General features: G+C 39.2%; 1 protein-coding gene across 3 annotated transcripts in view; it reads left to right on the top strand.

Moving 5' to 3' along the window:
* anapc1 (anaphase promoting complex subunit 1) overlaps positions 1-27,200 on the top strand; it is a 121,623-nt gene that overhangs the window by 80,447 nt on the left and 13,976 nt on the right. For all 3 annotated transcript variants that reach the window (XM_059025380.1, XM_034019160.3, XM_034019159.3), the window contains exons 34-43: positions 1,202-1,276; positions 1,497-1,573; positions 1,693-1,783; positions 1,876-1,929; positions 2,145-2,338; positions 4,885-4,971; positions 5,668-5,785; positions 6,160-6,237; positions 6,709-6,776; positions 22,013-22,151. In XM_059025380.1, the coding sequence (XP_058881363.1) occupies positions 1,202-1,276; positions 1,497-1,573; positions 1,693-1,783; positions 1,876-1,929; positions 2,145-2,338; positions 4,885-4,971; positions 5,668-5,785; positions 6,160-6,237; positions 6,709-6,776; positions 22,013-22,151 (981 nt within the window). The remainder of the gene's footprint in view (positions 1-1,201; positions 1,277-1,496; positions 1,574-1,692; positions 1,784-1,875; positions 1,930-2,144; positions 2,339-4,884; positions 4,972-5,667; positions 5,786-6,159; positions 6,238-6,708; positions 6,777-22,012; positions 22,152-27,200) is intronic.

Below are 27,200 nucleotides of genomic sequence, written 5' to 3'. Positions count from 1 at the left end.
CTTGCCTCTAAAGTTCCTCTGATGTTTACTGTCTGCATGCTGCTGAAAACTTTCACTACCCTTTAAAATGTAAATACCCCTCTGTCACATGAAAAAAAAAAATATATATCGGAGTGAAATTCAATCCCTCCGCTATCGTATGATATGTGTTTCCAATATGTACAGCAAAGTATGGTGGCCCAGTAAGTCAATAAAATGCAGTGTTTTTTTTTTTTGTTTTTTTTTGTTATCATGTTTACCCAATCACGGGCCCAGAAAGACACTTTAGTATGATATATATATATATATATATATATATATATATATATATATATATATATATATATATATATATATATATATTTTTTTTTTTTTGTAAATATCGTTTTCCCAAACTGCATGTTTTGAAATATCGATTAGTAGCCATACATTGTTTTCACTTGCCATATGAATTGCCTTGGGTTATAAATTTATTGAAAACTTACATTCTGAGTCAGTCACACAAAGCCACATAGAAAACAGTGTTTAGCCAAAAATTGTGGTGAATTCACACTTTACTATATTGGCTAGTAGAAGGCAACATGAAATAAAACAGCAGGAGGAATAAAATGCAAGTCTACTAAACCGTTACAAGAATTAAATTGGCTAAAGGACATTTGCATTGCGGTTATAATTACCAAGACCATTGTAAGTGTGAATTGAGAGGGGGTTACCAGCAGGCTTGTTGGGGTTTCTTATTACTAGTAAAAATTATACTGCTAGTAAAAACATAGACTGCGCTAGCAGTTAAAATCAGGGCTGAAGAAAGATAAATAGTTTATTGGCCTTAAGTTTATAAAAAAAGGGAGATTGGTAGTTGTAATAATAATAATACTCTACCAAGCTAATGTGAAATGTAGAGGGTGACTAAAAGTCTTTAGTCATTTTATATAGTATTCAGGATGTTGAAATGTTGACTTTTCTAAAAACGAACGACAAAGTTAATGTGCATCAGTCAAACATACACTAAGCTATTTTTGCCTTCATATACAATGAAATTCTGATACACACAATGATTTCCGCTAAAGAATGCTGTTTCATGACAGTTGCACAAGGTTTTCCTTATTTGCAAAACTGTAAAGACACCTGCATCCACATTATCCCCCAGTGGGAAAAATAAGAATAGAGGGGAATGTCAAATAGAGAGTAATGTGCTTTAACATGCCCAATCTATTTTCTTTAGACATTGGCAAGGTGCCTTATCATGTGGGAGGAGATCCTTCCCAATGCACAGTGGATCAACAGTAATGTTCCCCAAGTAAGTGTGTCATAATGCCTTAGTCATGCTAGTATGTGTTGAATATACTATGCAGTATAATATGCCTGTATTTGTTTTAATGGACAAGTTTAGTGTACCTAAGTAAAATGAAATCCGAATCTTATAATCTGTCATTCTAGGTAGTTAAGGACTGCTTTGTCAGTTAATGCCTCATGTTTTTTGGCTAGAGATTGAAATGCTGAATTTCTATTGCATCTAGATTATTCGAGAGAACAGTGTATCCCTTCAGTCACAAGAAGTACCAGCCTCAGAGGACCTAAATATGGAAACACTGGCGTAAGTTCAGACTGAAGCATTTTATGGATTTTTAGACCCCCTGGTTCCTTCATCAGATTTAAGCTATTCTATTCATTTTTTTTTTATTATTTTTTTTTGCTTATCTCCCTGTTTTTCAGTCAAGCCCACATATACATAATTGCTGGCGCCTGCATGGCTGTAGGGTTTCGATTTGCTGGCACTGCTAATTCAGATGCATTTAACTGTTTGGTAAGGACTCTTGTCACTTTGATTTATTTATTTTTATTTATTCTTTTAGCAGCTTTTTTCACATGTTTAAATCTTTTGGCTTTTTCTTACAGTACAAGTTTGCAAGAAACTTTATGCAGTGTTTACCGGCTTCTACTGCTGTGATAGTAAGTTGATTTCTTTTAGACATACTTCACTGTTTCATTTTTCATAATGAGTTCTGATATGAGACACCCTACAGATAACATATTAACTTACTATGAATCACAAAAACAAAGATTGTATTCAGGAAATACTATTAAACATAAAAAAGGTATTGGTTTACTGATGACTTGCTGTGTAGAACCAGATTAGATGTGGTTGTTTTTTGTTTTTATTACAGATGGGTCATTACAACCTGGAGACATGCCTCAGCATTGTGCTTTTGTCACTCTCCATGGTGATGGCCGGTTCCGGGAACCTGAAAGTCCTCCAGCTTTGTCGCTTCATGCACAAGAAGACAGGCGGAGAGCTGAACTATGGGTTCCACATGGCTCACCACATGGCACTGGGGCTTCTCTTCCTGGGGGGTGGAAGGTATATAGCATTGTGCCTGAAATATATAGGGATCCGAGTAAAATAGAAACACCTGCAATATGTTAGTAGACTTTCCCTCGCTTTTTTTTGTTGTTGTTGTTGGATCCCCTCTGAGTTATTTTATATATAACTCCATGTTGCAAGTGAGTTTTTCATGGTTGGCATGTCAGCAGATCTCACTTAGGTGGAGAGCTGATCATAGGCACTTACAGTGCCGTGAAAAAGTATTTGCTCCCTGTCTGATTTTGCACATTTTTCACATTATATTTGGTCAGATTTCTTTGTGGGTTGTAGTAGTGTATAGAAGGAGTCTGAGAGAAAAAATGACACCAAAGTTTGGCACTTCTTTCATTTGTTTGGTGTGCAAATGAAAGGTAATCAAACACGCAATCTTCAGGTGTGAAAAAGTTATTGCCCCCCCTAGTTAACTCCAATTAACGGGATAATTAGGGTCAGCTGTTTGAGTACTTTGGTTAACAACCAGGCCTGATTTGGGCCAGCCCTGCCCAATATAAATCTGACTAACTTTGGCCCTTACCATCAGAGTGAAGTTGTCAGCACACACGTTCTAGAGGCACATCATGCCACGAACAAAAGAAATTCCTGAAGACCTCCGGCAAAAAGTTGTTGATGCCTATCAGTCTGGAAAGGGTTACAAAGCCATTTCTAAGGCTCTGGGGCTCCAGCGAACCACAGTCAGAGCCATATTGTCCAAATGGAGAAAGCTTGGGACAGTAGTGAATCTTCCCAGGAGTGGCCGTCCTGCCAAAATCTCTCCAAGAGCAAGGCGTAAAATCGTCCAGGAAGTTACAAAGAACCCTAGAACAACATCCAGGGATCTGCAGGCCTCTCTCGCCTCGGCTAAGGTCAGTGTTCATGACTCCACCATTAGAAAGACACTGGGCAATAATGGGATTCATGGCAGAGTAGCAAGGCAGAAACCATTGCTCACCAAGCAGAACATGAATGCTCATCTCAAGTTTGCCAAAAAGCACCTGGATGATCCTCAAGAGTTCTGGAACAATGTTCTATGGACAGATGAGTCAAAAGTGGAACTTTTTGGCCGACATGGGCCCCGTTATGTCTGGCGAAAACCAAACACTGCATTCAACAGTAAGAACCTCATACCAACGGTCAAGCATGGTGGTGGTAGTGTCATAGTTTGGGGATGCTTTGCTGCATCAGGACCTGGACGCCTTGCCATCATTGAAGGAACCATGAATTCCGCCCTGTATCAGAGAATTCTACAGGAGAATGTCAGGCCATCCATCGGTGAGCTGAAGCTGAAGTGCAGCTGGGTCATGCTGCAAGACAATGATCCGAAACACACAAGCAAGTCTACATCAGAGTGATTGAAGAACAAGAAATTTTAAGTTTTGGAATGGCCTAGTCAAAGTCCAGACCTAAACCCCATTGAGATGTTGTGACAGGACTTGAAACAAGCAGTTCATGCTTGAAAACCCATAAATGTCGCTGAGTTGAAGCAGTTCTGCATGGAGGAGTGGGCCAAAATTCCTCCACGGCGCTGTGAGAGACTAATCAATAACTACAGGAAGCGTTTGGTTGCAGTTATTGCTGCTAAAGGTGGCGTAACCAGTTATTGAGTCGAAGGGGGCGATAACTTTTTCACACAGAGGCATTGGGTGTTGCATAACTTTCTTTAATAAATAACTGAAATATGTATCACATTGTTGTGTTATGTGTTCACTCAGGGTCCCTTTTATCTAATATTAGGTTTTGGTTGAAGATCTGATAACATTCAGTGTCAAAAATATGCAAAAATGCAGAAAATCAGACAGGGGGCAAATACTGTAGTTGTACTGTAGTTTCACATCCAAAAAACTGCACAGATGATCCTTTTATTGGATGTTTGTGAGCAAGTATCAGCATTGATGACAATGGATCATTCTGAAGAGCAGACTTTGCTGAGATCTCCACTGCTAACTTCCTGGTGGCAATCATTGAGGAATGGCAATGCATACCTCTTTAATAACACCACTCAGTTCCAACCTGGCTTACATGACAGTGGCAGAGGTTTTGTTTTGTACAACCGGTATATCTATTAAACCAACATTAGGTTAAAGCAAGGAAACCTTAACAGATTTGATTTAAAATATACATTTCTTGCATTATATCCCGTCTTGTTAAACTGATTATAAGTCCTAGGGGCACGGCAGTGCATTCAGCCACATAAGAATGACATTCTGTTTTAAAAGCTTTAAATGTATACATTTTTAGACTGGTGAGATAAGTGAAATGGCTACTAAGTAAAAATGAAAGCATATACATTTGTTATACATAAGAAATGCACTTCCCAAATGTACAATATTTGTGGTGAAAGTCGACAGGAAACCACATTTTAACAAGTTATTGTGTGAATATAGTAAAATGCAATCCATGACAATTTAATCATAGTACACATGCTGCTAATTAACAGAGTACATGTTGGAACATTCTGGTTACAAAGTACAGTTTAAAATACATTTGTAAATGTTTTCTTTTTATATTTTTGAAATGTTTCATGCCTTATTTTTAACACTTTACAGGTACACACTGAGCACTTCAAACTCTGCAATTGCTGCCCTTCTGTGTGCTCTGTATCCTCATTTTCCATCGCACAGCACGGACAACAGGTAGGAGTTGACTTTAGGTTTCTTTTTTTTTTTTACTTCAAATACAGTCACTTAAATACTTCACTAACAGATTTTCATTTAAAAAAAATATATTGAAAAAACCTAATTGCAGTTGATTTGTGAAAAAAAAAACTGCTCTAAAGTGCACACTTATTATTCTCTTTGTAAATTTAAGAATTCCTATATACTTTTCTAGTGTACCATCAGTGCTTTGCTTTTAGAAAAAAAAGGTGCAAACTTAAAACTGTATTGCATGTTTGTCGAATGTGTTCCTATATGTGCTTGTTTAGGTTGTTACTTCTACTTAGTTACAATAAATTGAGCAACTAATGTGACACTATGGAAAAGTAGTATTGCTATTCTAATTGTTTGAATAGTATTTTATTATATGCAAGTCGCAGAACAGATCTAGACACACTATCTCCACATGCAAAATAATTGTTGCAGGGTTTGAGATGAACTAGGGAATGCAATATTAAATTTATGAAAATAAATGTGGTAAACTAATCACCCTTTTTTACTGTTACTGTAATAAAAGTTAGCTGTCATTGTTTTACTGTAGATATCACATCTTTACATTGGCTAATTTTGTACATGTGAGATGTGTTGGTTCAGATTACTTATCTGTATTGTAAATTATTGGAAATATCTAGTATTGTCTGGCAAGTGTAAAAAGATGTTCTGTATTTCACCTAGGTATCACCTTCAAGCTCTGAGGCATCTCTATGTGCTGGCTGCAGAGCCCCGCCTCCTGGTTCCTGTTGATGTAGATACAAGTACCCCATGCTACGCACTGCTAGAAGTCACATACAAGGTAATGTGCAGTACTGGATTATACAAATAGGAAATGTATTCAAATGAACAAATACCTACTGCTTAATAATTTTAATTTCCACTACCAGTGCTCCACTGCTGATAACACAATTACATTTGAGAATAAAGAGAATGTTCTCATATGTACAGTATATTAACAGTGTGTAAGTGTTTTACTAATCAGAAGAAATTAAGAATCTCAAATCCAATGTCTATATATTTCAGTGACAAAACATTGAGGTAGATGGAAAAGTCTTACAAGCACACTTATATATATTCAGTTAGATCTCTGTTTACTCTGTTTATTTGCAACTAAACTTGAAAAACAAAGTGCCGTTTGATAAGGTATATTTTTGCTTTGTTTGTTTTTCATAGGGAAGTCAGTGGTATGAAGAAACTACAGTTGAACTTATGGCTCCTACCTTGCTACCTGAACTTGATTTATTAAAGCAGGTAATATTTCTGTCTCGAGCAGTAATGTGGCCTGAGGTTTTTTGTTATTAGTAGCACCTTAACCAATGAGTTTTGTATTACTTGATTATCCACAACCAAAGTTAAATGATTAATGATCAATACATATATTTAAATTAGCATTACCATAATGTGTAACTCTGGTTTACCTGCCAGATACTGTATTTTTATTATAATTTTATAAGCTTTTATGCCCCCCCCCCCCCCCCCCAAGTTCAGAAGTTATAGTGGTTAATATAAAAATAAATACTCTGATTTTTTTAACTCTTCGTTTAATCTGTTTTATTGCCATACAGATTAAAAATACATATATATATATATATATATAAATAGATAGATATATATCTCAAATACAAATGGCTAAATATGATACATGGAAAGATAAGTAAAAATAGGAACAGTTCACATTGTGTAATATAATACCAAATTAAATGTAAACCTATTTTCTTACAGATCAAAGTTAAAGGACCAAGGTACTGGGAATTGACCATAGATCTTAACAAAGGAACCCAGCATTTGCAGTAAGTACTTTATATGAAAATTCTGACTGCTATATAGTCTGACTTTTCAATACCAATAGACCATGTCATGCAAAAAAAAACAAAAAAACCTTTCTACCATTTGTGGAAGTGATTTAAAATGTTTCTATAGTTGGTGATTCGTTAATAGTAGGTTATCATATAGATGAGTTGTTGACACAGTCTATACAAGTCACCCCTTTGGACACAGACAGACATTCAATACAGGGATTTAGACAAGGTGATAAAAAAAAAAATCAGTTGGCCACTTAGCACATCTAGGGGGTGATGCAAATATAGATTTAGTGCAAATAATTGAGGATGCAAAATTCAGATTGCATTGCGGCCAGGCAATTATGGTGCATAATTGGCATGAAACTGAGTTGTTTGAAAAAGCCTCAGCCAACATCAGTTATGCTAGTATTCTTAGGAAATTATATCTATTGGCCTGCCCTTTTTAGCATGACATCCAGAAATGTGCTTAGCACCCTGGAAAAGGTGGATTGGGCTATCCCTCCAGACATTCCAACTGTGGTCTGAAAGGAACCAGAGGCTAAGTAGAGAACACAGCACTTTCACATGTGGAGGGATAGCAGTCCCTAGATTGACACGGGGGTCTAGCTCATTCCTTAATTCAGCTGTTAAGTCTAGGATGACCTGCGGAGTGAGACGATAACACTTTATCGCTGCATCCTCCGGCATCCCAAACAAAGTGACCCTAGGATTGAATATACAGGGTCTTCTTCATCTTGCCCTTCTCCGAATGTATTCCTGCCTCTTCTCAACAAGAGCCTAGTGTCGCCGCGTCAGGAAGTGTACCACAGCAGCCATTCTGAAGCCGATGACAGGTATTTGCAGGTGTGTGCTGTTATACAGCTTTTAGTTACTCGTTTCTACAATGGTCTGTACCTTGTAAGAGGTGTAAAGTTTTTGGAGGGTCAGCATTTGAATGCATTTCAATATAATTTTAATGGTTTAATGATGGCAATGTGCACATTTAATGATGGCAGGTGCAGAACGCCAGATGAACACCATTCTTTACATACGCTGCATTTTTAGCGACCAGTAAAATCAGACCTTATGGCTGCTGAACACAATTTATGGCAGCATTGTGGGGGGTTTGCACCCGCAGATCACTTTGCGTGTATCCTTGCATCACACCCCTAGAGTGTTAAGTGGCCAATTGAACTGAATGGAGTAGTGTGTACCTGTGAAAATGCTGTATTTTACTTTTTAGTTTTTAGCGTCCTAATTCAAATAGTGGACCAGAATGTACTGATCAAATCTGTTGGTCAAACTCTACATGGTGAACACCCAGAGCTGGTGAGCCTCATTTGGCAATGGTTAGGGAGAGCACAGATAGACCTCTTTGCCTCCCATTGTCCCCTCTGGTTCTCTGTAACAGGAGCCGGGGACCCGCTGGCAATAGATGCGTTGGCACACCAGTGGCTGAGGCAGCTGCTGTATGACTTCCCACTGCTTGCCATGCTCCCACTAGCCCTGGAAAAGATCAGGCAGGACTGGGCCAAGGTGCTATTAGTAGCCCCTTACTGGCCAAGGAGACACTGGTTCTCTTTCAAGTACAAAATATTAACCATCACTAATGGGTTATTCCCCTTTAAGAACCCAAGAACTGAAAAGCATTATGCCAACAAACCCTCGCGAGAGTGCATGATGCAATGTAAGTTGCCCCGACAAAAGCACATTTTAGCCATTTGCAAATTCTATTTTTCCTTTTTCACTAGAGTGAAAGCATCTGAGCGAAGTATTACTTAGTAGCATTGCCTTGTTTTACTCACGGTCACTCCCGTTGTTTAAAATAATTATTTATTGCCGAGTTTTTGATCTAGTCAGCCCGAACTGGCAGTGAGCCAGCGGGAGCCTGCTACTTGCGTTCGCCCTCCCCCTGGTCTAGTTCACTATTACGGCAGATAACTCTCCTCTGGACTGGGCTCTGTTCCAGTAAAAAAAAAAAAACAAAAAAAAAAACGTTCTATCCCGGTTGAGAGAGTTTTGTTGTTGTATATTATTTTTTGTGTATTCAGTGTTGTTCTACATTACTGTATACCTTTCCCTTGTTTTTCTTTCAGAATCAAATCTTACAGAAAACGGGATCGATAAGGATAACCTGTAACTGTGGATCTACTGAGTAGTATTCGTGCTGCTCATTCCATAGTTACACAGCCTTCTTGACTGTACAGCTAGCTAGCGTGCCGCGACCTGCTCAGCCAGGCGCAGGGCGGTCTATGGCATCACGACCCATCGAGCCTGCAGCTCTGGGTTTGGCCCCTGAGCGGCTCCATTTGAGCCGTCTGGGTTTGTCTAATAGGGTGATTGACACCTTACAGAACGCTAGGGCTGCCTCCACTCGTTCCCAGTATGGCTACAAGTGGGGCGTTTTTCAGACATGATGTCTGCCGAAAGGAGAGGATCCCACGACATGCCCGATGGCAGTGATCTTGCAGTTTTTGCAAGACCTGCTGAATGATGGGAAGAGCCCTTCTACTCAAAGTCTACCTGGCAGCTATTTCAGCTTGCCATGTGAAGATAGATTCAGTCTCCCCAGGAGCACATTTCCTGACAGTTTTTGAAGGGAGCTAAGAGACTCCGTCCTCCAAGGAAGGATGTTGTTCCTCACTGGCGGTTGAATGTCGTGCTGAATGCACTGACGAAACCACTTTTTGAGCCCATGCATTCCGCAGAGCTAAAGCTTTTGTCTTTTAAGACAGCTTTTTTGTTGGTAGTCACTTCTGCTAAGCGAGTAAGTGAGCTGCAGGCACTATCTGTCGCCAAAGCCTGTTTATATTTTGCGAAGGGGCGGTCACGAGTGACACTCCAGACCAACCCTGCGTTTTTGCCGAAGAATATTTCGGCTTTCCATATCAATCAGTCGGTGGAGTTGGAGGCTTTTCTCCCTCCTCCTTTCCAGTCCGACAGAGACAGAATGCTCCACACGCTATGCCCTGTCAGAGTGCTGGCGTACTATGTGGAGAGGACAAAAGGTTGGCGCCAGTCGGAGCAACACTTTGTCTGCTACGGTTCTCAGTCCCAAGGCCAGGCTCTGTCTAAACAGCGCCTGCCTAGGTGGCTAACGGAGACCGTGAAGATGGCGTATCAACTTGCGAAGTTGCCCCCGCCGGAGAAGATCACTGGCCATTCCACTAGAGGGCAGGCCACTTCTTGGGCGATGTTCCAGGGTGCATCTGTCATGGACATATGCAATGCAGCGGTGTGGGCGACCCGCCACACGTTCACAAGGTTCTACAGGATGAACATCGTGGATCCGCTGTGACCTGGGTTTGGATCAAGGGTGTTGAGGACTGCCTCAGAGGCCGTCCCCTTTCGTACTTGAAAGAGAACGTTAGGTTATTATCATAACCCTGGTTCTCTGAAATAAACCATCAGTCTTCGCGGTCGCTGCGGAGCCACGAGACTCAAAAGTAAAAAGAGAATTTGCTAATGGCTGCAATGTGCTTTTGTCGGGGCAACTCACATTGCGTCATGCACTCTCGCGAGAGTTTGTTGGCATAATGCTTTTCAGTTCTTAGGGTCTTAAAGGGGAATAACCCATTAGTGATGGTTAATATTTCGTACTTGAAAGAGAACTAGGGTTATGATAATAACCTAACATTTTCAACCCTGATACAGCTCCTGAACGGCTAGCCATGGAGCTTGCCAAAATGCCTCAACCTGCTCAGGCGCGGGGGACATTGTGGCATCCCGACCTATCGAACCTGCGACTCTGAGCCATCTGGGGTTATCTAATAGGATCATTGACACCTTGCAGAATGCCAGAGCACCGTCCGCGAGTTCGCAGTATGGGTACAAATGGGGCATTATTGAGACGTTTTGACCCCATGACCTGTCCCATGGCAGTTAAATATATATATATATATATATATATATATATAGTATTCATATTTTCTTCCGGTTTCATTGTCTTTAAATACAATAACTGAGAAATGGTTATTGTTGTACAAAAGATTAATTGGATCGTTCTCATTTTTAATAGTTTCTATTGTGCCTTCGTATTTAAAACAGTCCTTATTCTTTAAGTCTATATATACGTGTATGGACCTATTTAGGAGGTCTACAGCTGCCAGAATTTCTGCCTCTGTAGCCCAAGAATCTATACTCCCGTCACTTAATTTCATTTTTTCAATATGAGTCGATGTACATTTCATATTGTTTTATATTGCTTTGCATTAGTTCTATTACATTATGTCTAATTGTTCGATGGTCATTTTGTGAACCGTATAAAACTACAGCTAAACATCTAAAGAAACAGTTCCCGTCCTTCTCTATTTGAACTATGTTGTAGTCATCATAATTCTTATACTCGCATTGCTCAAGCATTCTATTCGAAAGTGTTTCAGCAGTGTTTTCCTTATTCTCGGATTTGTTATGATTTGAAATTTGTAATTTTTTCTAGACCTATTCTATTTTGTAATCCCGGTTGACCTATTAATTTGTGTAATTTCATTAACTTTTTGTTTAAACGTTCTAGTGTTTTGTTCTCAAGGTTGTCTACTTTACGAAGTAACTGTCTCATTTCTGATGGAGGGAACATGCAATTTATGTCATTTATAACTATCTCTATTTCATTACTTATTTCTCGAATTCGTCTTGCCGATGTCAATTTAGCTTCCTGCATTACCTTAAACGAAGTCTCTTTTAATATCTGATTTACATTTAATCTTTCTGCTTCACTAGTCTTCATGTTTACGCTTTGTTTTATTTTAAAGCCAGTTGGAACTACTGCATTATCTATACAATTATCTATAAAGTTTTGATGAGAACTATACTTATATGATAGCAGTCTGTCTGTATGTCACACTTACATGTTTACATACTTAAGACATACATGTACGTAGAGAAACGCTCTTCCAACTGTAAGAAAACTTGCTATGACTTTTTGTAGCATAAATGTTAAGTGTATCATACTTAATATCACGACTGCTTTTACATATACCTAGACTTGCTTATCTAATTATAATGGTAGTACACTCTTTAACAAAAGTAATAAAAAATATCTGAATCTGGGGGTATACGGAAGCATTAGTCTGTCCTATCTGTATGGCAAACTTACATATTTACATATGCATAAAGTGGATGCAGGTCATACTTTTTCATGTTATTGATAGCTTTAATTTTGTATTTACAAATATGGTGGGGGATGATGTTTATTTTGTATTTATTATTTAAAAATGTACCACCATTTTAAACAATGGATCTCTGTTCAAAATCCCAATTTCTTCAGATACTGTGTATCCCTTTAATTGCTTTGTTGAGATCGATACAGCACTTTGATTGAATCTATTGCCAGCTGAATTTTATTTCTAAGACTGACCAGAACTTTTTGAGCTGTGGATCCTGGGTGAAATCCTGATTAGGTTCTAGAAAGTACACTGCTCCTGTTTAAGAAGTCCAATAACAGCATTATTATGAACATAAGGACATAAGAAAGTTTACAAATGAGAGGAGGCCGTTCGGCCCATCTTGCTTGTTTGGTTGTTAGTAGCTTATTGATCCCAGAATCTCATCAAGCAGCTTCATGAAGGATCCCAGGGTGTCGGCTTCAACAACATTACAGGGGAGTTGGTTCCAGACCCTCACAATTTTCTGTGTAAAAAAGTACCTCCTATTTTCTATTCTGAATGCCCCTTTATCTAATCTCCATTTGTGACCCCTGATCCTTGTTTCTTTTTTCAGGTTGTAAAAGTCCCCTGGGTCGACATTGTCAATACCATTTAGAATTTTGAATGCTTGAATCAGATCACTGCGTAGTCCTCTTTGTTCAGGACTGAATAGATTCAATTATTTTGTTTGAAAGGTCACAAAATTAGTGAAATGGTGACCTTCAGTGAAATTCAGCATGTGTATACTCAAAGTGGTTTAACTTGTAGATAATTTCCCTCAGGAACATAAAGACTTTCAAGCTGCAACTAACATAGTGATCCAACAAAGCAACCATGAAGACCAAGGAGCTTTCGAAACAAGTCAGGGATAAAGTAGTAGATAGGCACAGAGCAGGAGAAGGGTACAAGAACATTTCAAAGGCGTTATCCCTCTCAGCACAGTGAAATCCATCATTAAGAAGTGGAAGATGCATCATACCACCCAGACACTACCCAGATCAGGTCACCCTCCCAAACTGAGCAGCCGGGCAAGCAGAAAACTGATTTAGGATGTCACGCTGAAGCCAACAATGACTTTGAGAGGTCTGCAAAGTTCTGTGTCTGAGATGGGAGTCGGTGTTCACACATCAACAATAAGCCATTCCCTACACAAAGCTGGCCTGTATGGACGGGTGGCAAGAAAGAAGCCATTACTCAAAAAGCCTCATCTTAAAGCATGTATGGAGTTTACGAAAAAGCATGTTGATGATACTGCAGACATGTGGAAAAAGCTTTTGTGGTCAGACAAGACAAAAATTTAACTTTTCAGTCTAAATTCCAAGCATTACGTCTGGCACAAGCCCAACACTGCACATCACCCAGTCAACACCATCCCAGCTGTCAAGCATGGTGGTGGCAGCATCATGTTATGGGGGTGCTTCTCTTCAGGTGGGACTGGGAAGCTTGTCGGGATAGAGAGGAGAATGGATGGTGCAAAGTACAGGCGAATCCTTGAGGAAAAGTTGTTTGAGTCAGCCAAGACTCTGAAACTGGGGGGGGAAATTCACGTTTCAGCAGGACAATGACCTAAAGCACAAAGCCAAAGCCACACTGGAGTGGTTGAACAAGAAGAGAATTAATGTTCTTGAGTGGCCCAGTGAAAGTCCTGACTTGAATCCAATCAATGGCGAGACTTGAAGATTGCAGTCCATTGACAATCCCCAACAAACTTATCAGAACTGGAGCAATTTTCCTGTGAAGAATGGGTAAAAATGTCACCAGCCTACTGTGCAAAGCTAGTAGAGACCTATCCAAAAAGACTCATAGCAGTAATTGCTGCAAAAAGTGGTTCTACCAAGTACTGACTTAAGGGGCTGAATACTTATGCAACCAGTAAATTTCATTTTGTACATTTTCTTTGCAAGTTTTGCTGACTTTTCAACCTCCTCCTCATATAAGTGTTCAGTTTAACCACTACAGCTTTAAATAAAAAAAAAGTTTGTTTGAAAAACTGTGCATACATTATTCGTAATTCAACAAAATGTGGTGACATTATTGGTAGGGGGTGAATACTTATGCAAACCACTTTGTGTGTGTATTTATGTATGTATATGTGTGTGTGTGTCTGTATTTGTATGTATGTATGTATATATATATATTCAGTGCCTTGCATAAGTATTCACCCCCCTTGGACTTTTCCACATTTTGTACTGTTACAACCTGGAATTAAAATGGATTTAATTGGGATTTTTACCATTTGATTTACACAACATACTTAACACTTTGAAGGTGCAAAATATTTTTGATTGTGACACAAAAGTTAATTAAACAAAAAAAAAGACATTTGTTGGTTGCATACGTATTCACCCCCCTGAGTCAATACTTGGTAGAAGCACCTTTGGCAGCAATTACAGCTGTGAGTCTTTTTGGGTAAGTCTCTACCAGCTTTGCACATCTGAATCCTGCCATTTTTGCCCATTCTTCTTGGCAAAATTGCTCAAGCTGTCAAGTTGGATGGGGACCGTTGGTGAACAGCAATTTTCAAGTCTTGCCACAGATTCTCAATCAGATTGAGGTCTGGGCTTTGACTGAGCCGTTCCAAGACATTCAGGTTCTTGTTTTTAAACCACTCCAGTGTAGCTTTGGCTGTGTGTTTAGGGTCATTGTCCTGCTGGAAGGTGAACCTCCGCCCCAGTCCCAGGTCTCTTGCAGACTGAAACAGGTTTTCCTCTAGAATTTCCCTGTATTTGGCTCCATCCATCTTGCCCTCAATCCTGACCAGTTTCCCAGTCCCTGCCGATAAAGCATCCCCATAACATGATGCTGCCACCACCATGCTTCACTGTGGGGATGGTGTTCTCAGGGTGATGAGCAGTGTTGGCTTTGCGCCACACATAGCGTTTTGCGCTAAGGCCAAAAAGTTCAATTTTGGTCTCATCAGACCAGAGAACCTTTTTCCTCATGTTTGCTGTGTCTCCCACATGCCTTTTGGCAAAATCCAAACAGGATTTGATATGGGTTTTTTTCAGCAATGGCTTTCTTCTCGCCACTCTTCCATAAAGCCCAGCTTTGTGGAGCGTCCAGGTTATAGTTGTCCCATGGACGGTTTCTCCCATCTCAGCTGTGGATCTCTCCAGCTCCTTCAGTGTTACCATTGGCCTCTTGGTTGCTTCTCTGACTAATGTCCTCCTTACCTGGTCACTGAGTTTTGGTGGACGGCTTTCTCTAGGCAGAGTCGCGGTTGTGCCATATTCATTCCAATTTTTAATAATGGATTTAAAGGGGGTGAATACTTATGCAATCAAGAATTTTCAGTATTTTATTTGTAAATAATTTTGAAAAATATGTAGATTTTTTTCCCTACTTTGACATTATGGACTATTTTGTGTAGATCAGTGACAAAAAATTTGTAATTAAAATCATTTTAATTCCAGGTTGTAACACAAAAAAATGTGGAAAAGTCCAAGGGGGGTGAATACTTATGCAAGGCACTATATATATATATATATATATATATATATATATATATATATATATATATATACAGTATTGTGCAAAAGTTTTAGGCAGGTGTGAAAAAATGCTTTCAAGAATGCTTTCAAAAATAGACATGTTAACAGATTATATTTATCAATTAACTAAATGCAAAGTGAGTGAACAGAAGAAAAATCTAAATCAAATCCTTATTTGGTGTGACCACCCTTTGCCTTCAAAACAGCATCAATTCTTCTAGGTACACTTGCACAAAGGATTTTGTAGGCATATAGTCAGGTGAATGATTAAACAATTATACCAAACAGGTGCTAATGATCATCAATTCAATATGTAGGTTGAAACACAATCATTAACTGAAACAGAAACAGCTGTGTAGGAGGAATAAAACTGGGTGAGGAACAGCCAAGCTCAGCTAACAAGGTGAGGTTGCTGAAGACCGTTTACTGTCAAAAGTCATACACCATGGCAAGACTGAGCACAGCAACAAGACACAAGGTATTTATACTGCATCAGCAAGGTCTCTCCCAGGCAGAAATTTCAAGGCAGACAGGGGTTTCCAGATGTGCTGTCCAAGCTCTTTTGAAGAAGCACAAAGAAACGGGCAACGTTGAGGACCGTAGACGCAGTGGTCGGCCAAGGAAACTTACTGCAGCAGATGAAAGACACATCATGCTTACTTCCCTTCGCAATCGGAAGATGTCCAGCAGTGCCATCAGCTCAGAATTGGCAGAAAACATTGGGACCCTGGTACACCCATCTACTGTCCGGAGAAGTCTGGTCAGAAGTGGCCTTTATGGAAGACTTGCGGCCAAAAAGCCATACCTCCGACGTGGAAACAAGGCCAAGCGACTCAACTATGCACGAAAACACAGGAACTGGGGTGCAGAAAAATGGCAGCAGGTGCTCTGGACTGATGAGTCAAAATTTGAAATATTTGGCTGTAGCAGAATGCAGTTTGTTCGCCGAAGGGCTGGAGAGCGGTACACGAATGAGTGTCTGCAGGCAACAGTGAAGCATGGTGGAGGTTCCTTGCAAGTTTGGGGCTGCATTTCTGCAAATGAAGTTGGGGATTTGGTCAGAATTAATGGTCTCCTCAATGCTGAGAAGTACAGGCAGATACTTATCCATCATGCAATACCATCAGGGGGACATCTGATTGGCCCGAAGTTTATTCTGCAGCATGACAACGACCCCAAACATACAGCGAAAGTCATGAAGAACTATCTTCAGCGTAAAGAAGAACAGAGTCCTGGAAGTGATGGTATGGCCCCCACAGAGCCCTGATCTCAACATCATCGAGTCTGTCTGGGATTACATGAAGAGAGAGAAGCAACTGAGGCTGCCTAAATCCACAGAAGAACTGTGGTTAGTTCTCCAAGATGTTTGGGCCAACCTACCTGCCGAGTTCCTTCAAAAACTGTGTGCAAGTGTACCTAGAAGAATTGATGCTGTTTTGAAGGCAAAAGGTGGTCACACCAAATATTGATTTGATGTAGATTTTTCTTCTGTTCACTCACTTTGCATTTTGTTAATTGATAAATATAAACTATTAACATGTCTATTTTTGAAAGCATTCTTACTTTACAGTTTTACAGTTTTTATTTTTTCACACCTGCCTAAAACTTTTGCACAGTACTGTGTATATATATATATATATATATATATATATATATATATATATATATATGTGTGTGTGTACACAGTGCCGTGAAAAAATATTTGCCCCGTCTGATTTTCTGCATTTTTGCACATTTTCCACATTGTATTTGGTCAGATTTTTAGACTTTCCCTCGCTTTTTTTTTGTTGTTGTTGTTGTTGTTGTTGTTGTTGAATCCCCTCTGAGTTATTTTATATATAACTCCATGTTGCAAGTTAGTTTTTCGTGGTTGGCATGTCAGCAGATCTCAGACTTAGGTGGAGAGCTGATCATAGGCACTTACAGTGCCGTGAAAAAGTATTTGCCCCCTGTCTGATTTTCTGCATTTTTGCACATTTTTCACATTGTATTTGGTCAGATTTTTTTTGTGGGTTGTAGTAGTATATAGAAGGAGTCTGAGAGAAAAAATGACACCAAAGTTTGGTGCTTCTTTCATTTGTTTGGTGTGCAAGGTAATCAACCATGCCTGATTTGGGCCAACCCTACCCATTATAAATCTGACTAACTTTGGTCCTTACCATCAGAGTGAAATTGTCAGCACACAGGTTCTAGAGGCATATCATGCCACGAACAAAAGAAATTCCTGAAGAACTCCGGAAAAAAGTTGTTGATGCCTATCAGCCTGGAAACGGTTACAAAGCCATTTCTAAGGCTCTGGGGATCCACCGAACCACAGTCAGAGCCATATTGTCCAAATGGAGAAAGGTTGGGACAGTAGTGAATCTTCCCAGGAGTGGCCATCCTGCCAAAATCTCTCCAAGAGCAAGGCGTAAAATCATCCAGGAAGTTACAAAGAACCCTAGAACAACATCCAGGGATCTGCAGGCCTCTCTCGCCTCGGCTAAGGTCAGTGTTCATGACTCCACCATCAGAAAGACACTGGGCAATAATGGGATTCATGGCAGAGTAGCAAGGCAGAAACCATTGCTCGCTAAGCAGAACATGAATGCTTGTCTCAAGTTTGCCAAAAAGCACCTGGATAATCCTCAAGAGTACTGGAACAATGTTTTATGGACAGATGAGTCAAAAGTGGAACTTTTTGGCCGACATGGGCCCCGTTATGTCTGGCGAAAACCAAACACTGCATTCAACAGTAAGAACCTCATACCAACGGTCAAGCATGGTGGTGGTAGTGTCATAGTTTGGGGATGCTTTGCTGCATCAGGACCTGGACGCCTTGCCATCATTGAAGGAACCATGAATTCCGCTATGTATCAGAGAATTCTACAGGAGAATGTCAGGCCATCAATCCGTGAGCTGAAGCTGAAGTGCAGCTGGGTCATGCTGCAAGACAATGATCCGAAACACACAAGCAAGTCTACATCAGAATGGTTGAAGAACAAGAAATTTTAAGTTTTGTAATGGCCTAGTCAAAGTCCAGACCTAAACCCCATTGAGATGTTGTGGCAGGACCTAAAACGAGCAGTTCATGCTCGAAGACCCACAAATGTCACTGAGTTGAAGCAGTTCTGCATGGAGCAGTGGGCCAAAATTCCTCCCCGGCGCTGTGAGAGACTAATCAATAACTACAGGAAGCGTTTAGTTGCAGTTATTGCTGCTAAAGGTGGCATAACCAGTTATTGAGTCTAAGGGGGGCGATTACTTTTTCACACGGGGGCTTAGGGTGTTGCATAACTTTCTTTAATAAATAAATGAAATATGTATCCAATTTTTGTGTTATTTGTTCACTCGGTCCCTTTTATCCAATATTAGGTATTGGTTGAAGGTCTGATAACATTCAGTGTCAAAAATATGCAAAAATGCAGAAAATCAGACGGGGCAAATACTTTTTCACGGCACTGTATATATATATAATGGGCTTCAGTGAGTTACAGGAAAATAAATTTTATCCAGGGTTTCCGTGACGTCATAAATTGTGAGACTGAAGGTAGAGTAATTTATAAACTGTCACAGAAACCTGAGATGGAATTGTTTTCCTGTAACTCACTGAAGAGGCCTATCTATTATTTTTTATAATACATGGATACTCTTGTGATGCTAATATTAAAGAAGACAAGGTTCAGCAGTACAGTTTGGGTTTTTGTCTTTTTTTTTTAATAGTATTTTTTCAGTGCTGTACAGACGTTCTATGTTATCCGTTTAGTTTCTCTGAGATACGAATGCACCAGCTTTACATTTTTTTTTTAAAATAAACGTATTCTCATTTTGTTGATCATTAATGAACATTTCTGTACTGTGGGTGTTTTGTGTTTGAAAGTGATGGACTCAGAGTTGAATGGGTCAAAGTTCAAGTATATTTTCCTCTAGAGGAATTACCACTTTTTGACATCACTACTGTGGTATATTACCACTTTTTTTTCGAATGGTTGAGGGTGCAAATATAGCCTTCATCCATATATATACAGTGCCTATAGAAAGTCTACAAGCCCTTGAACTTTTTTCACATTTTGTGTCAGTGCCTCAGAGTTTTATGCATTTAAATGAGGATTTTTTTCCACTTTTCTACACACCATACTCCACACTGTTAAGGGGAAAAAAGTTATATATTAAAAATCCAAAACTGAAAGATCATAATTGGATAAGTCTCCATCCTACTGAGATAATACTTGGTGGAAGCACCTTTGGCAGCAATTACAACTGTGAGTCTGCTGGGATAGGTCTCTACCAACTTTGCACACCTAGATTTGGCAATATTTGACCATTCTTTACAAAACTGTTCAAGCGCTGTCAAGTTCCTTGGGGAACGTTGATGGACAGCAATCTTCAAGTCATGCCACAAATGTTCGCTTGGGTTTAGGTCGGGGCTCTGACTGGGCCACTCAAGGACATTTACCTTTTTGTTCCTTAGCCACTCCAGTGTAGCTTTGGCTGTGGGCTTTGGGTCGTTGTCATGCTGAAAGGTGAACTTTCGTCCCAGTTTCAGCTTTCTTGCAGAGGGCAGCAGGTTTTCCTCAAGGACTTCTCTGTACTTTGTTCCATTCATTTTCAATTCTATCCTGACAAGGGCCCCAGTCCCTGCCAATGAGAAACATCCGCATAACATGATGCTGCCACCACCATGCTTCACAGTAGGGATGGGGTTCTTTGGGTGATGTGCTGTGTTGGGTTTGCGCCAAACATAACGCTTTGCATTTAGGCCAAAAAGTTCCCGTTTAATTTCGTCAGACCACAAAACTTTTTGCCACATGGCTACAGAATCTCCTGAGTGTTTTTTTTTGCATACTTCAAACAGGATTCAAGGTGGTCTTTCTTGAATAATGGCTTCCTTCTTGCCACCCTACTATACAGGCCAGATTTGTGGAGTGCTTGGGATATTGTTGTCACATGCACACTTTGACCAGTCTTGGCCATAAAAGCCTGTAGCTCTTGCAAAGTTGCCATTGGCCTCTTGGTAGTCTCTCTGATCAGTCTCCTTCTTGCTCTATCATCCAGTTTGGAGGGACGGCCTGATCTAGGCAGTGTCTTGGTGGTGCCATACACTTTCCACTTCTTAATAATCATCTTGACCGTGCTCCAAGGGATATTCAAGGCCTTTGATATTTTTTTATACCCATCCCCTGATCTGTGCCTTTCAACAAGTTTGTCCCGGAGTTCTTTTGAAAGCGTCTTGGTGCTCATGGTTGAGTCTTTGCTTTGAAATGCACTACCCAGCAGACGGAAATGACAGGAACTGCTGAATTTATCCTGAAATCATGTGAATCACTACACTACACAGGTGGAGGCCACTTAATAACTTGGTGTGTGATTTTGAAGGCGATTGGTTACACCTGAGCTAATTTAGGATTGCTATTACAAGGGGGGTGGACACTTATCCAACCAAGCTATTTCAGTTTTTATTTTTAATTAATTTTCTACAAATTTCTAGAATATTTTTGTTTATTTGGAAGTTGTGGGGTAGGATGTGTAGATAAATGAAAAAAAACTATTTTAATGCATTTTAATTCCAGGCTATAAGGCAACACAAGGTGGAAATTTTGAATGGGGATGTAGACTTTCTATAGGCACTATATATATATATATATATATATATCCGCGCTCAGTTTGGGAAGCAAAGCATCAGCGAGCTTTCACACTGCCATTACCCGTAACTACAGCCCTCTTCTCTGAATGGACAGCTAAATCGAGATCCCTGCTATCATTGATTGCTTCAAGTGTTCAATAAAAGAAAATCATTGATGTTACGAACTGGAGTTTCCACCTGTCACTCTCCATTTATTTTTCATAAAACCTTGAAGCAGCCAATGATAGTGCTAGCAATATGGGGACTGGTATTTAATTTTGGTCTTGAGACTCAATGGATAATCGGGAGGTTAGGCAGGTATTGGTCACAGCCAGATAATATGCACCCTCTCTGCCTTTATGAAAAATGCTTTCCTGTTAAAAATGGACTGACAGTACACCTTTGCATCTTAAAAACAACATGGAAGTCTGCATTTTATTTTATTGGTGCACATGCGTACCTGCGAACCTGCGTACCAGTTATGTGAACCCCTGATGATGATGATGATGATTAAAAAATCAATCCCCAAATCCTGGGATTGGGAAAAGTGTCTGGACTTGGATTCCCTATCTAGACCTATTGAGTGTTTTTTTGTAACTTGGTGCTTTTGGTTCATTTTTAAATACAGAATTACAATCCCCCTGTGTATGGCTGCATTGTTTACTAATCAAGTTTTACTGAAATCTGACATGCAACACATGATAAATCTGAAACCGAAATATTGGCTTGCGGTCTAATTGGCCTTATTCTAACAAGCTGTTATCGGCTTCTGGTATCTAGAATTAAGAGGTTTTGCAAGTAATTAGAAAATACAATATTTTGCCCTTTTTTCATAGGTCTATTATGACCCTATCTCAGATGGGAGTACGCAGAAGACCAGATTATTTGGAAACGGCTACAGGGCCTAAAAAGTTTGAAAACCACTGCTCTAGAAGACCTGTGTTGGTAATCCTAGAATCTTGATGGTTATCATTTGTTACCTACATCTTTTTCCTTTTCTTTTTTTAGATCAATTCTTTCCAGAGATGGCATCTTATATGTTAAACTGAGAGCAGGAAAGGTTTCGTACAAAGAAGATCCGACGGGTTGGCAGAGTCTTTTGGCACAGACTGTAAATCATAGGAGTCCTGAGGTTCGCGGTTTTAAGGTTTGTTTTATATTAGGTTCTCTTTCGGTTTCACGTTGTACAACCCTGGGTCCTGTCTACAGGGTTTGAGGTGGGTACAAACTAGGGGTTTTCATCTTTTACATTTTCTATTGATCGATTTAAGCACACCTGTTTTCTAGCAATATGAAATTGTACTGAAAGACAATTACACGTAATACAAAGTATTAACAGTGCTATTGTAGCCGTTTGATCCGTTAAAGAAAACCACTTCCCGACAGATGTTTGTGGAACCAGTCCAGGTAACGTTTATTCTTTTGTCTTCCGGATATATAGTAACTTGATTATGCCTTTTCCAATTGTACAAACAGGACTATGAACTGATATTCTAGCAAGTTTTAAGCTGCCAAAGTAACGCACTGACTACACGCTTATACTACAACCAGGACTTCCCCATAACTCCCCCACCTTCCGTGCAACCACTACGGCACATAACATCACTCTCTTAAAGCTACAGCAGCTCAGTTATAAATCAGTAATACAACACAAACTGTGTTTTAATGATTACGTTTTGAATTTAGCTTTTAGATTATATGCAACTTACACTATTTACTGCAAATGTTTCAAAATTCCAGCTAATGTTTTACTATACTGACAGAAAGTTGGAGGCAGTCTGAGCAGTTTATTTGTTATGGGGCTGTCTTATGGGAAATCTCTGTCTAAACAGAGGCTATCAAGGTGGATTACAGACACAGTTAAGACTGCATATGAGCGAGCCAACTTGCCCCTTCCAGAGAAGCTCACTGCCGATTCTACCAGAGGCATGGCAACTTCGTGGGCTTTGTTCCAGGCCACGCCCCATACTTTTACGCAGTTCTATTGGCTGAATGTCATGGATCCACAAAACCCTGGTTTTGAAACAAGTGTTAAGTGCGGCCTCGAGCTCGACCCTTACAGCATAAACAGAGGTGAATTCTCCCTCAATTTTTTACCCTATCTACTAGATCCCTATCTACTTGTACTGGGTTCCTCATGGTAACGCGCAAGGTGGCCTTTGCTGAGCCTTGTAGCATTCCAGTTGGTCTGCAATATTGCCTTGCGACAGCTTTGGTGTTTCTACCCATGAGGTACTTGATAGGGAACATTAGGTTATTATCATAACCCTGGTTCCCTGAAATAGAAATGTAACCATTTAACCTCCAAGGTCGCTGCATCTTTTATTGCAGAAGTCTTGAAGGAAATATGATGATGATACTTGTGTCAGTGGTCATTTATGCCCTTGGGGTCGGGCATGACTATGTCACAAGCACTGCATGCAGCTTTGATTTATCTATTCAGGTTAGACTGTATTAAAGGATAAATACCCATTTCTATTTCAGGGAACCAGGGTTATGATAATAACCTAACAATATATTTTAACATTGTAACATATTAACTATCTGTATAAATACCTGTCAATTCCCTTCGTGTCACCAGTTGAAAGGGAGCTACTTCTGTGATTTTGCAGAGGTGATGCACAGGTTTTGTGGCTGTCGTACACAAAAACATGATGACAGGTTTTACAAGCAACAAATCCAGTCACGTGTTCATTATTTTCATTCACTAGAACTTCTTAATTACCTCTCAAACTATTATCCACTACATGCTATAAACCAGGCGCTATCTTATTTCACCTCATTCACAAACATTTTTTTAATAATACCAAGCAGGCGTGATAAAAGGATCTTGCAACGTATCAAAAAAGTGAGAACACTGCTTAGTCAGCTGACTCCTCCCTAATCGCCTCCTGCTTTAGTGCAGGAAATACCAGTACATTTACCTTCTAATACTTTATTTGGGAAAGGTTTACAGACCGAGTATACTGAAAGGACAGAAAACATTTTTGGTGATTCAGATTCAGACTGCACATGGTTTGGAGTTATGCTTAAACGTAATTTGATTGTTCACACTCGTTCAAACCGGAGGAGTTGTAGTTGTTGAACTAAAATTAATATAGCAGACGGCATAAAAAGTGATCATAAGTATAAATACCCCACAACCGTACAGGAGATGATCAGTCCAGCAAATATCTCAAATGATCTGCAGCGTCCTTAATGTAAATATACATTTATACTACCGGTACAGTGCTTATACACTTCCAACCTATAATGATTCACTACTCTGTATCAAACTATTATACAGCCCTGTTGTATTTGTTAATATATGCATGAAAGGAGCGTTGAACTTCATAATACACTAAAGTCCAACGATAATCGAAAGCACAACAGTTTATATTGTCTTAAGATGGCAGTGGCACAGATCTTGCTATGTAGTCGGAGTATGGAAAATCTAAGTCATGCTGTACATGTTATGCACATTATTTGTCACTTGTATCCTATTAAGATACAGCAGGTCAGTGATTATTATAATTTTTTTTTTAAATATATGTTTTATTCTTAGCCGGGACGTGTTTAATGTGACCATTGCCTCTCGGGCAGAACAGGGAAAATTACAAATGCAAGGTACTGGAAGTTACCGAAATGTAAATTTACTGCACTTCTACAGGACAAAACAAACAAATAAACTGCAGTAGAGCCTGTCATATCCAATTTCATTGGTCCATGGGTCCATCTGATATGTAAAAATATCCTATCTCAGAGGGAGTCGTTATACTACCTTGTTATTAACGTCACGGGCATTATAAATTATCAATGTCAGGTACATCAGTGGGTCTAAAACACAACAGTACGGTACTGTACGTATACTATACAAAGAAAAGCAGTGCAAATTATTACAAAACATAGTACTGTAATACAGTATTTGGCTATTTACAAAATAGCATTCCAAAAAGCATTTATTGTGTTTAGTCTGTCTATGCCAAAGAAATCCAACAGTTGTTGTGCATGTTAACCCTTTTAGGACTAAGCATTTTTCAGTGAGATGCTCCCCCATGACCAGGTGTTTATTGTCTGTAGTTGACTATCTTCCTATAAAAATTCACTAAAAATCTATTTTTTACAGTAGCATCTTGCAAATGGTTTTTTTTTTTTTTTCAACACAATATTTCGTCTTTTTTATTTTTTTTATGTAATGTTTTCTGCTTCCAGATACATGTATTAAAATGTGTTATTCTATGACCCGAGGGACCTTGCAATACTTCGAGTTGAAAAAATATTGACATGTTTAGCTCAGGGTCTTTATAAGCAATAATCGACAGTACTCTCGATTTTTAGTCTCAAAATAAATATTTATAAATAAAATCAGTAATAAGAAAAAAAAAACGTATCCGATACATTTAATTCCTGAAATAGCATATGCTTTATTAGGGTTCCTGATTTTCCATTCTTGGGAATGGCAAATTCCATTTTTCAAAATGACCAATTCCATTTTTACCAATTTATTAAGAATTAACAACATAATTTGAACATAAATAACATATTTACATAAAAAATCTATTGAATTCATTTTTTTTATTCAAGTCCCTGAGACACTGTAATTTTCAGGAAAAAGTCTTTCTTAAAGCAGTCCACTAGTAACAATGTACTGTAGGTCACTCAACAAATAAAGGTGTTTTGAAAAAACAGCTTATTGCTGGCATTTACAATATACAGACTAGTCAAAAACGAGAGGCATTATTACAAAAATATACCTTTTTCATTGAACTCACAAAACAGCTAGTTGCTTTTTTAAACAACTCGACTCACACATCACACAGGCAGCGCCGCAACAGAGACAGACAGTCCACCAGCGTAACGCCCACAAAACCACCTTTTTTCTCATTATCCAATGATCCCAATAAAACGTTTTATGCAAGTGTCATTGCTGGGCTTCTGGGTAGTGTAGTTTTCAAAGTAGTGCATTATTTTTTATAGTAGAATAACAGCGGTAAAAGACTGTTAGCAGATTAGTTTTTTTAAAAGGTGCAGTTGCAAAGCAGAATTCCATTCCCAATGCCTAATTCCGTCCGTGATAACGCGATTGTGGAAAATCAGTAGCCCTAGCTTATATCCACTCGTTTCTTGATATTTATAAATGTTGTAAAAACATATATTAAAACACGAGACAGAATACATGTTCTAATATAATGTGGCATGGCAACTAGCCAGCACAAGGAAAATGTGTGTTGGTGGCAGGGAGAGAGTTCAGATCTCCCTGCCAAACTAATTTGTTAATTGTTTGATTTAGTAATGATCCCCTGCACCTGGCTATCATTGTAAATTGGAGCCAGGTGCAGGGTATCTAAAGAAAGCAGCCAGTCTGTTTGGGGCTGCTGTGTAGAGAGCCCGCTTGTTAGTGTGCGCAAGCGTATGAAGAGTAAGGTACTGTGTGGAAGCCTTTTTGTGATTCGTGTTATTTGTTTAAAAACTGTGTGTTTTAGTTTTGTTTGATTTTTGTTTTGGCAGGCAAACAGCTTAGCTGTCCTGTTTTATAGTTTAGTTTGTTCCTGTGTGTTTTAGTTAGTGCTCGTGAGAGCTAGGTGTTTATTTTTGTTTTTGTTTGTGTTATAATAAAAGTGCGCAACTGCGCTAAAACTGAAAGTTCTTGTATCCTGGGTCTATTTTTAAAGGTGCAAAGAACCCGAGTGGTAGCAGCTTGGTTACAATAATTATAAGTCAAATAATTATAAATCAGATTTACAATGTTTCCCCTTTTTTATTAGCTCTAAAAAAGTGCAACCAGAATGCGGTTTTGCGGTGGAATATCCCAGACATAACCGGATGAAGAGTGCACATATTGGTGGAGGAATTGCTGTTTCAGTGGAATACCTAAATAGTTAATGAATCTTGTTCTTTGCAAAGACATTTCTTTCGCACCCTGAAGTTAAGATGAAATGCGAGGAAGGCAGACCCTGGAACCTGGACCTTTCCTTGCCAGAAGGAGAGCCTTCGAGCGCCTGTATTGTTGAAGACACGGATCAACTGGAGGAGGCAGCGAACTTAGTGTTTTAATCCTCTTATGAACTCGAGAATAAGCAGACCTTAAAGTAAAATTAATGTTTTGTTTTAAGTAGAATGTAAGAGAAGTATTATTGCTTTCAATTCATGCTTTGAGTTGATGAACACTAATTATTTGTATGTGATTTATACAAATTGATGTGGGTTTTATAAGGCA

Source organism: Acipenser ruthenus, chromosome 6 (assembly GCF_902713425.1).
Source record: "Acipenser ruthenus chromosome 6, fAciRut3.2 maternal haplotype, whole genome shotgun sequence".
Taxonomy (NCBI): domain Eukaryota; kingdom Metazoa; phylum Chordata; class Actinopteri; order Acipenseriformes; family Acipenseridae; genus Acipenser; species Acipenser ruthenus.
The sequence above is the reverse complement of the archived record's forward strand: the minus strand, read 5'-3'. Positions and strand labels throughout refer to the sequence as shown.